Source organism: Anomaloglossus baeobatrachus, chromosome 11 (assembly GCF_048569485.1).
Source record: "Anomaloglossus baeobatrachus isolate aAnoBae1 chromosome 11, aAnoBae1.hap1, whole genome shotgun sequence".
NCBI classification, from domain to species: Eukaryota; Metazoa; Chordata; class Amphibia; order Anura; family Aromobatidae; genus Anomaloglossus; species Anomaloglossus baeobatrachus.
Window position 1 is genome coordinate 40921218 of NC_134363.1, and position 12325 is coordinate 40933542.

Consider the following 12325-nt stretch of genomic DNA (forward strand, 5'->3'; position numbering starts at 1 on the left):
ATAAGATGTCCCATTTGGAATTTGCAAAAAGCCATGTAGGAGACACAGCGAACATGTCAAAGAAGGGGCTCTGGTCCAGTGAGACTAGGCTAAATGCAAAACACTACCGTGTTTCCCTGAAAGTAAGACAGTGTCTTACATTCTTTTTACCCCCTTAAGTCCCACTATGTCTTTTGGGGTATGTCTTATATTGGAAAAAAATCCCACAGCAATTGCAGCAAGTCTCCATGCAATGTACCGTATGGGGACTTGCCGCTATTGCTGCACATGAGGGTACTGAGGCTGCGTGTTTTTGTATGTTGTCCGTGGTCCTGATGGACCACGGACAACATTACTGCAACATTTCTCGGTGGCCGAGCGTTCGGTACTGAGCGCCCGACCGCCGGCATGTGACAGCTCTCAGCTGAGAGCGCTCGGTCGCCGCCGGCATGTCATGGCGCTCAGCTGGACACTCGGCCTGCCGGCATGTCAGGGGCGCTCGGCCCTGGCGCGCTCGTGCCGCCGGCATGTGACAGCTCTCAGCCGGGCGCTCCGGAGCTCCGCCGGCATGTCAGGTGCGCTCAGCTGGACCGCTCGGCGCGGGCCGCCGGCATGTCAGGGCGCTCAGCTGGGCGGCTCCGATGTGGGTCTGGCCGGCGCGGCATGTCAGGGGCGCTCAGCTGAGCGCTCCGGCCGCCGGCATGTCAGGGCGCTCAGCTGGACGCTCGGCCGCCGCCGGCATGTCAGGGCGCTCAGCTGGACGCTCGGCCGCCGGCATGTCAGGGCGCTCAGCTGGGCGCTCGGCCGCCGGCATGTCAGGGCGCTCAGCTGAGCGCTCGGCCGCCGGCATGTCAGGGCCCTCAGCTGAGCGCTCGGCCGCCGGCATGTCAGGGCGCTCAGCTGAGCGCTCGGCCGCCGGCATGTCAGGGCGCTCAGCTGAGCGCTCGGCCGCCGGCATGTCAGGGCACTCAGCTGAGCGCTCGGCCACCGGCATGTGAGAGCGCTCGGCCGCCGGCTATTGGGAGCGATCAGCTGATCGTTCACAATAGTCGGCTGCCGGTACTGTAAAGAAGAAAAAAAAAAAAATAAATAAATAACGCTTTCCGTTTACTATGTCTTACTTTCGGGGTACGTCTTACATTAGCCGACCCCCCCCAAAACCCCACTACGTCTTACTATCGGGGGTGTCTTACTATCGGGGAAACGCGGTATGTGTGGAGGAAAACTAAGATCACCCTGAAAACACCATCCACACAGTCGCACATGGTGGAGGCAGCATTCTGCTGTGGGGAAGCTTTTTTTCAGCAGGGGCAGGGAAGTTGGACAGAGTTGATGAGAAGATGGATGGAACTAAATACAGGACAATCCTAGAGGCAAACCTGTTAGAGGCAGCAACAGCTTTGAGGCTGGGATGTAGATTCACCTTCGTACAGGAGAATGACCCAAAATATCCGGCCAGAGCTACAATAGATGGTTTAGATTAGAGCATATTCCTTAGTGTGAGCGGCCCAGTCACAATCCAGACCAAAATCCAACCTAGGGATTCCCAGCCAGTCTCCATTGCTGGAATTGGCTAAATCCTGAAATCTCTTTTGTCATGCACCTGTTTTTTGGATTGCGCTACCTCGGACAAACAGGATAATTCCCAGTTCTAAGCATACCCTATCTTTTTAGGCTGGCCTATTGCATTTCATATCTTTACTCTGGTCCTTTTATCACCTTTGAACCTGATCCCTCCATTTAAAAGATTAGAACTGAAGAAAGCTGAGCACAGCCCTCTGTTTTGGGAATCCCACAGACAACAAATGGAGCAGAGGTTGAGTATGTGCACCTTTGCTCCATTCAAGATGGGGCTTTGAAGAACTTGGTTCCCGGATGCAAAGGTCTCCGGATCACTGGATGGACCCCCACAGCTATGACTTATTATATTGGGAATAACTCAAATTGCTCGGTGGGGATCCACACTGATCGGCAGAATGGGGAACTTTTAAAGGGTTTATCCGGGACTTAAAAAAAAGTGAAAAAATACTAACAAGTAGAGATGAGTGGACCCGTGGAAGTTCGGTTTGGTGGGTTCATCCGGATTTTTGAAAAAGTTCGGACTTGACCTGAACCCCAATGGAAGTCACTAATTGGGCAGTTCGGGTCTCCACCTATATGCACTATATGCAGCCAGCCATAGACAGATCACTTCCGGGGGAGGGTGGTCGGGGTTTTTTTTTTTGTTATGGTGCACATTACATCCATTCCTGGTGTTGTTACCCCCAGTGTGAACCGATCAAACTCTGCAAGTGGCTCGCACTCGGCTGAGCACCGAACGTACCCTAGCACAGCCATGCTCGCACGAGTGGTTTGTATACGTAAAGCATCCGATCTCTGTGTTTTGGTAAAGTTTGTGTTCGGTCCGAACACCGACCCTCGGCTTTGATTATGTCTACTAAAAGGCAGTTAGTTGCTACCTACCTGACTGTTGTGCCCGGCACCGCTCTTCGCCAGCACAAACCACACCTGCTTTCGATTCAGCTACTTCCACTGACGTTGCGTCAACAGCACAGCAACTTCTGATCCGTTCTGCTCTGTAGACGGGACGGGACAGCCGACGTCATGCTGATTGACAGCCGGCTCCTTCAGTTAGCCAGCAGAGAGCCGGTTGTCAATCAGCATGATGTGTGCAGTCCCAACCCGTCTACAGAGCAGAACGGTTGAGAAGCCACCGCTCTGTTGATGAAGCCACTGTAGGGGCTTTCCGTTCCGGTGAAGAACGACGCTGGACATGAGGCAGGTAGGTAGTAACTACCCAGCTGTTAGTGCCTAGGCACTTTTATTTCAAGTCCCAGATATCCAAGAGGTTGTCCCCTACTTTTACATTGTTGGCCTATGTTTAAGATAAGTCATCAGTGTCAGATGGCCGGGGTCCGACACCCAGCACCCCCACGAATCAGTTGTTCTCAGCCCTGCATATCCAAGAACTTGTCCCCTACTTTTACATTGATGGCCTATCTTTAAGATAAGTCATCAGTGTCAGATGGCCGGGTTCCGACTCCCCGCACCCCCACCGATAAGCTGTTCTCAGTCCCAGATATCCAAGAACTTGTCCCCTACTTTTACATTGATGGCCTATCTTTAAGATAAGTCATCAGTGTCAGATGTCCGGGGTCCGACACCCGGCATCCCCACCAATAAGCTGTTCTCAGTCCCGGATATCCAAGAACTTGTCCCCTACTTTTACATTGATGGCCTATCTTTAGGATAAGTCATCAGTGTCAGATGGCTGGGGTTCGACACCCGGCATCCCCACCCATCAGCTGTTCTCAGTCCCGGATATCCAAGAACTTGTCCCCTACTTTTACATTGATGGCCTATCTTTAGGATAAGTCATCAGTGTCAGATGGCTGGGGTTCGACACCCGGCATCCCCACCAATCAGCTGTTCTCAGTCCCGGCAGCGGCAGCACGTAGCCGGATATGCTCAGTTCCGGAGCTGCTCTGTCTTCTGATGTCGGCTGTCGGTACTACATATCCGCCTCCTATTCAGATCAATAGGAGATGGGTGTGCAGTACGCAGCCGCGGCCACTATCAGAAGACGGAGCAGCTCCGGAACTGAGCATTTCCGGCTACCCTGCTGCCGCCACCGGGACCAACAGTAGCTGATCGGTGGGGGTTCCAGGTGTTGGACCACAGCTGGCTCTCCACCGCCTAAGTGGGAAGCCGGTTGTCAATCAGCATGACGTCGGCTGTCCCGTTCCTTCTACAAAGTAGTGGACAATTCCTTTAGGCTCTGGATGGAGCTCGACCACCGCTCCATCCATTCTCTATGGGGCTGCCGAGCGCTGCACTCAGCTTTGAGGATGAATGGAGCAGCGTGTCGTTTTGGAACAATTGGTAAATGTCTGATCCCGGGGACCCTCAATGATCAGTCACAACTTTTTTCCCCTGGACAATCCCTTTAAGAATAATTCTTATTACCATAGAAAATTAAAAATTGTGGCGTAACCAACAAACTGGCCAGTAGAGGGAGCCATTGCAGCGATCCAGCGAATAGCTGACCGTACAGCGACCCTCGCAGGTAAACGACCACTTCATATCTGATGGATGATTACGGCTTTGGCCTCTCATTTAAGGCTATTTTTGTCATGGTCGTTGGTCCCTTAGCCTCTAATTCTGAAGAATGCGGCCCGTCTGTCACCCGACAGTAACTCTTTGTTTTCTCAGATAAACTTACAGGGAGTGCCCTGAAGCTAATGACAAGGTAAGAGCTGGCAGGCTGCCACCGAGCCACATTAAACTGAAACTCTGGGAAAGCGGTACTACCCGAAAAACAATGAGACGGAGAAACCCCGATTAGGTCCCTATTCACTCCCTGACGCTTCTTGGAACAGTTGCTTTGTGAACTCCTGAATAGAGAACAGGTAAAGCCACAGCCAATGGCATAACTGGGACTTTTCTAGTCCGCTGTGTACTGGTTTCCAGTAAACCGTCCTCCTCCTGTCCCGTCAGTCAGCCTTTCATCCCCTCTGGCCCAGTTTCCTATCACAGTAAAGTGGCCACTCAGCACCTAAGGACTATGTCATCTTCTCATCTCCTATGATTGAAGTCTACGTATCCAGACGATTGAGAGCCGGCCAGGATGTACCACTCATCGGCACTGCCCTACAACCTCTTCTCCAGCTTCACAGCAGATCTGGCCAGCAGTGCCAGCCCAACAGGTGAGAAGTTTAAACAATACCATAACTTTTAAAAAACTTTTTATGTGTTAAAGTTTCTCGTCAGGAAATCACCCGATCACTTCTGATCATTCCTTCTAGAGATTTTGGGTTCGAAGTTTTGAAAACTTTATTCTCTGACCAATGGGTAAACGTTTTTCAAAGTTTTTAAACTTTATTCTCTGACCAATGGGTAAACGTTTTTCAAAGTTTTTAAACTTTATTCTCTGACCAATGGGTAAAGTTTGTTTTAAAGTTTTCAAAACTTTATTTTTTGACCAATGGGTAAAGCTTTTTCAAAGTTTTGAAAACTTTTTCTCTGACCAATGGGTAAAGTTTTTACAAACTTTATTCTCTGACCAATGGGTACACTTTTGAAAACTTTATTCTCTGACCAGTTTGTAAAGTTTTTTTTTCAAAGTTTTGAAAAGTTGATTCTCTGGCCAATGGGTAAAGTTTTTTTTAAAGTGTTAAACTTTATTTTCTGACCATTGGGTAAAGTGTTGAAAATTTGTTTATCTGACCAATGGGTAAAGTTTTTTGAGTATTGAAAACTTTATTCTCTGACCATTGGGTAAAGTTTTTTTACTTTATTCTCTGACCAATGGGTAAAGTTTTGAAAACTTTATATTCTGACCAATGGGTAACATTTTTTCAAAGTTTTGAACACTTTCTTTTCTGACCAATGGGTAAAGTTTTTTTTCAAAATTTTGAAAACTTTATTCTCTGACCAATGGGTAAAGTTTTTTTTCAAAATTTTGAAAACTTTATTCTCTGACCAATGGGTAAAGTTTTTACAAAGTTTTGAAAACTTTATTCTCTGACCAATGGGTAAAGTTTTTTTACTTTATTCTCTGACCAATGGGTAAAGTTTTTTTTAAAGTTTTGAAAACTTTATTCTCTGACCAATGGGTAGAACACATCAAAGGTTTTTTAAAAGTTTCAAAAACTTTTTTCTTTGCATCTTTTTAAAACTGTTACAACTGTTTTATTATTTAGTGGTCATAGAGCCTATAATATAATAAGTCAGTGTCATTCTCATATTTAACTATCTACAGTAAATACAGAACCCAAAAAAACGCAACCCAGGGTAAAGTTAAGGTCCCAAAGCGCTAATATAAATATGTGTTGGTCTAAATTAGTTATAATGATAAAAAATAGGTTTGATATACTGTATGGGTTAAAAAAAACATATACGGTATGTATTTATTTAACACAGTAGACATATTTTGGTGAGTGAACCAACAGGGAACCTAATAAGAGGTGTCACAAATAGCAGAGTAGGCTATTTAAACAGTCTAAGGAAAAAAATGATAGTACAAGGTTAAATATACAAGGTAAGAAGATCATATTGGCGTGCCCAAAAATTTAGTTACATGCTGAAAGAGCAGCTCAGCCGCCCAATTCAACATAGTTGTGTTTCACAAATGCTTAGTCAGGGGCATGTGACAAATGCCCTGACAAAGCATGTGGAGTGTCTACTATCTAGCCCCTCTAGGGTATAACATTTGGCCCCATCTCCCCCGGATTATAACCCCCGGCCAACCTCCATGCTGTCTGCCTTTACTATCATGTGACAGATCGTCTGGTGGTGCAGAGCTCACTGATACCAGCGTGTCCTGTAATAGGAGCCATCGGTGTAACAGGTCCGTTCATGACATTTCTTCCTCCTAAATTTTCCCCCATCACCTGTGAGTGATATTATTGAGAAGTAGAAGGAATTACAGGAACTCAGCCACGAAGTGGAGACCCCGTATTGTTACAGAGCGGGGGCCGAGTGCTGAGGAGCAGAGGGCAGAAAAGTCACCACCGCTCTGCTGACCCTATAACTGCACAGTCCACACCTCCTCTGGTGACATCAGCACAAACACTGCACCCGTCGGGAGCTTCATGGGCGAGCAGCTGCAGCCGTACATCACCAAGCACAATGCCGAGCCGTACATCACCAAGCACAATGCTGAGCTGTACATCACCAAGCACAATGCCGAGCCATATATCACCAAGCACAATGCCGAGCCGTACATCACCAAGCACAATGCCGAGCCGTACATCACCAAGCACAATGCTGAGCTGTACATCACCAAGCACAATGCCGAGCCATACATCACCAAGCACAATGCCGAGCCGCACATCACCAAGCACAATGCCGAGCCATACATCACCAAGCACAATGCCGAGCCGTACATCACCAAGCACAATGCTGAGCCATACATCACCAAGCACAATGCCGAGCCATACATCACCAAGCACAATGCTGAGCCGCACATCACCAAGCACAATGCCGAGCCATACATCACCAAGCACAATGCTGAGCCATACATCACCAAGCACAATGCCGAGCCGCACATCACCAAGCACAATGCCGAGCCGCACATCACCAAGCACAATGCTGAGCCATACATCACCAAGCACAATGCCGAGCCATACATCACCAAGCACAATGCCGATCCGTACATCACCAAGCACAATGCTGAGCCGTACATCACCAAGCACAATGCCGAGCCGTACATCACCAAGCACAATGCCGAGCCGTACATCACCAAGCACAATGCCGAGCCGTACATCACCAAGCACAATGCCGAGCCGTACATCACCAAGCACAATGCCGAGCCGTACATCACCAAGCACAATGCCGAGCTGTACATCACCAAGCACAATGCTGAGCCGTACATCACTAAGCACAATGCCAAGCCATACATCACCAAGCACAATGCCGAGCCGTACATCACCAAGAACAATGCCGAACCGTACATCACCAAGATCAATGCCGAGCCGTACATCACCAAGCACAATGCCGAACCGTACATCACCAAGAACAATGCCGAGCCATACATCGCCAAGCACAATGCCGATCATCGTATGGAGCGGTGTAAAGTTGCCACCACTGGATCCTGGAGGAGACGTGTTCTGTGCAGTGATAGATCGCACTGCTCTGTGTCTGATGGAGGAGTCTGGGTTTGGTGAATGGAGAACATCACCCCCTGACTGCACTGTGCCCCTGTACAGTTTGCTGGAAGAGGATAATGATCTAGGCTGTTATCGAGGGTTGTCCTTGGCTCCTTACTTCCAGTGAAGGCAAATCTTTATCCTTCAGCACAAGACATTTTGGACAATTGTAACCTCCAATATTGTGCCAACAGTTTGGAGAAGGCCCCCATTACTGTGCCCAGTGCACAAGGTCCATACAGACATGAATAAGGGAAGTTTGGTGGAAGAACATGACCGGCTTCAGCCCCATCAAACAACTCGACTAGAGATTGTGATCCCGGCCTCTCCCCAACATCAGTGTCACCTAACAAATTCTCATCTGGATAAAGGGTCAAAAATTCCCACAAACACCTCCAAAAACTTCTAGAAATCCTTCCCATAAGAGTGGGAGCCATTGTTTTAGCATAGGGACCTCTATAGATATAGAACAGGAGGTCGGAAGGATTCCTGTAGGTGTGATGAGGAGGGGGCACACACTTTTGTCCATAGCTTTCTTCATGTACCTGTGTCAGCCATGATCGGGACGTGTTTTTTTTAACCTCTGGATTGAAACAAGTGTATGCCACCACCCCACCCTCCTATCATTGACAACAAGCACAGATCTTGAAAATGGTGCTAAAATCGGACACAAGATAACAGCAGAGGTCTCCTTGGTTTTCAACCAGAAATCTGGTTATACTGTCATATGGTGTTTGCCCCTGAGGATACAGAAATCCACGTGTGACGTCTTGGCCGCTCCTTTGACACGTAATTTGCTAATTTCTTGAGAAAATCTGACTTTTATGTCACCACCGAGTGCAGTTATTTATGAACACCAACGATAATGCGTAAGAACAATCCGTGTCCCCTGTTTTCTAGCTGTGATACCATTTGGGCCCATTCATGGCTCTCCAGGAAATCCTTCATCACTGCACCGATCCGCCAGTACCTGATCCAGTTACTAGTTATGTATTAAAAAAACAATTCCTAGGATAATAATAGAAATATCTATAAAACCTTACCTGCTTGTAAAAAATCTTTTATATATGGTGTATGTAAATATCCCACACCCAAACCCCCGCAGTCATGGAATCTGAGCACCTAGCATACTACAGATTGAACACGTGAACTCTCGTGTACTTTATACTTGTGGAAAGATAGATATAGTGTATCACAAAAAGTGAGTACACCCCTCATATTTTTATCAATATTTTATTATATGGGACAGCACTGGAGATCTGACCCTGTGATACAATGTGCAGTGTCAGTGTGCAGCTTGCATAACAGTGTAAATGGGGTGTTCTCTAAATAACTCAACACACAGCCATTAATGTCAACAAAAGTGAGTATACCCCTAAGTGAAAATGGACAGATTGTGCCCAATTAGCCATGTTCCCTCCCTGGTGTCATGTTGCTCATTATTGTTACAAGCTCTCCGGTGAGAATGGGGGCAGGGGTGTTACATTTGGTGTTATCTCTCACACACTCTCTCATACTGGTCACTGGAAGTTCAACATGGCTCCTCATGGCAAAGAATTCTCTGAGGATCTAAAAAAAAAAAAAAAATTGTTGCTCTATATAAAGGTGGCCAAGGCTATAAGAAGATTGTCACCACCCTGATACTGACCTGCAGCACAGTGGCCAAGACCATACAGAGGTATAACCAGACAGGATCCACTCAGAAAAGGCCTCACCATGGCCGACCACAGAAGCTGAATGGACGTGCTCAGCGTCATATCCAGAGATTGTCTTTTCAGAATGGATGTATGAGTTCTGCCAGCATTGCTGCAGAGGTTACAGGGGTGGAGGGTCCACATGTTAGTGCATAAACCATACGCCACACACTGCAGAGGTTACAGGGGTGGGGGTCCGCCTGTCAGTGCTCAGACCATACACCGAACATTGCAGAGGTTACAGGGGTGAGGGGTCCGCTTCTCAGTAATCAGATCATATGACGCACACTGCAGAGGTTACAGGGGTGGGGGGGTCCGCCTGTCAGTGCTCAGACCATACACCACACACTACAGACGTTACAAGGGATGGGGGGCTCCGCCTGTCAGTGCTCATACCATACGCCACACATTTCAGAGGTTACAGGGGTGGGCTGTCCAGCTGTCAGTGCTCAGACCATACGCCGCACACTGCATCACATTTTTCTGCATGGAAAGGAAGGAAGACTCTTCTAAAGAGGCTGCACAAGAAAGCCGCAAATAGTTTGATGAGATTTGAAGATTACCAGACTATGGTCATGGATTACTGGAACCGTCCTGTGGTCTGATGAGACCAAGATAAACATATTTGGTTCATATGGGGTCAAGCGTGTGTGGTGGCAACCAGGTGAGGAGCACAAAGACAAGTGTGTCCTGCCTACAGTTAGGCATGGTGGTAGAGGGTCATGGTGTGGGGTTGCACAATTGCTGCCGGCTGTGGAGAATTTAATTTCATTTTCTCCCTGTAGCCGCTGTAAGGAATTAACATGGACGAGCTATATCAGACATTTGTACACACATGCAATGCTCAAATCAGAATGCCCCTTAATTTAAAGCATAGAGAGCAATTAAAGGGGTTTGACATTTTTAAGAACTGCCTATGACAGAGTAAAATTGCAGAAAAAAAAAGGATATTTGTTTTACCAATCCCCAAATGCCGACGCGTCCATTGATGATGTGTGTGACCACTGCAGCCAATCACTGACTGTAGCGCTAATATGTCAACACCACTTTCATTGCTAGAGGTGGGGATCTGTGTGACCGCTGCAGCCAATCACTGACTGTAACGGTAATATGTCAATACCACTCATATTGCTAGAGGCGAAGAGCTGTGTGACTGCTGCAGCCAATCACTGACTGTAGCGGTAATATGTCAACACCATTCTCATTGCTAGAGGTGGGGATCTGTGTGACCGCTGCAGCCAATCACTGAGTGTAGCGTTAATATGTCAACACCACTTTCATTGCTAGAGGTGGGGAGCTGTGTGACCACTGCAGCCAATCACTGACTGTAGCGTTACTATGTCAACACCACTTTCATTGCTAGAGGTGGGGATCTGTGTGACCGCTGCAGCCAATCACTAACTGTAGTGGTAATATGTCAATACCACTCACATTTCTAGAGGTGAGGAGCTGTGTGACCGCTGCAGCCAATCACTGACTGTAGCGCTAATATCTCAACACCACTTTCATTGCTAGAGGTGGGGATCTGTGTGACCGCTGCAGCCAATCACTGACTGTAGCGGTAATATGTCAACACCATTCACATTGCTAGAGGCGAGGAGTTGTGTGACTGCTGCAGCCAATCACTGACTAGTGGTAATATGTCAACACCACTCACATTGCTAGAGGCAGGGAGCTGTGTTACCGCTGCAGCCAATCACTGACTGTAGCGGTAATATGTCAAGACCATTCTCATTACTAGAGGCGGAGAGCTGTGTGACCGCTGCAACCAATCACTGACTGTAGCGGTAATATGGCAATACCACTCTCATTGCTAGAGGCGGGAAGCCAGGGAAGCTTTGTCATATGTATATATGTCATGAAAAAAACATGATGGTGTTGGATAATCCCTTAGGCCATGCAGAGATTTCTGTTTTTTGAAGCATTAAGATCCATTCCTACCAATGGCAATATAGGAGTTCAAGGCAAGACTTTCCGTCTTACAGACTCCTTGCACTGCCGAAGGCCGTAATAAACCTTTCACTGGTCTTGCCCTTTAATAACAGGTTAGAGGTGACAGTACAGGGGAAAAACCTCACGCCTGGTATTGTTATAGGATATTCTGTAAACCTTTATTGTTTGGGCATCTCATTATTCTGTGTAAAATAGGAATGTACATGTGTAAGAAACTGCTGTTAACGACAGAAAAGAAAACGATTTACCCCATTCTTGGGGTTTTAATAAGTCATAATTTTCACTTCTTGCACCATGGTCAACAAAACAAAAAAAAAGAAATAAAATAACGACCAGACGTAAAACTGAAATTGCAGCTGCAGGGAGAAAATTAATGTTTTTCCTCCCAGGAGCCGCCGGCTATCAGTCATATAGGTGCATGTAAGCTTGTCCTCGTGCAATATATTGTTCAGATGTCCTTGAAACACTGAAGGGAATCCATCAGAAAGTTTTTGCCATCTGACAGCAGCATAATATAGGTGCAGAGAACCTGATTCCAGCGATGTGTCACTTGCCTGCTTGCTGCAGTTTTAGTCACTGATTTATCAGCAGGAGATTATTACTAGGTGACTAGTAAAACCTGCTGCCTGGTAGTGCAACCATGCCCCCACCACTGACTGGATGCAAAACTGAAATTGCTGCTGCAGGGAAAAAATTAACTTTGTTCCTCTCTGGAGCCGCCAGCTGTCAGTCATATAGGCGTGCTGGTGTGACTACTGTCACCGGCAGCTGTATGTGAGCACACCGCAGTGCAGTATATCATCCAGATGTCCTTGAATCACTGAAGGGAATCTGTCAGAAAGTTATTGCCACCTGAGAGCAGCATAATGTAGGGGCAGAGACCCTGATTCCAGCGATGTGTCACTTACTGGGCTGCTTAGTGTAGTTTTAATCCCTGATTTATCAGCATTAGATTATTACTAGAAGACAAGTAAAATCTGCTCCCAATTGGTCCAACTAGTTGGAAGCTTTCTGTGTCCGCTGCGCATAGGCAGAAAGCTGCCAATCACT

At 47.2% G+C, this 12325-nt stretch overlaps 1 protein-coding gene across 1 annotated transcript in view; it reads left to right on the forward strand.

Moving 5' to 3' along the window:
* The first annotated feature begins 4186 nt into the window (after positions 1–4186).
* LOC142256342 (uncharacterized) overlaps positions 4187–12325 on the forward strand; it is a 47453-nt gene continuing 39314 nt past the window's right edge. Inside the window, exon 1 of the mRNA XM_075327974.1 lies at positions 4187–4685. Within this exon, the coding sequence (XP_075184089.1) occupies positions 4607–4685 (79 nt within the window). The 5' untranslated portion in view covers positions 4187–4606. The remainder of the gene's footprint in view (positions 4686–12325) is intronic.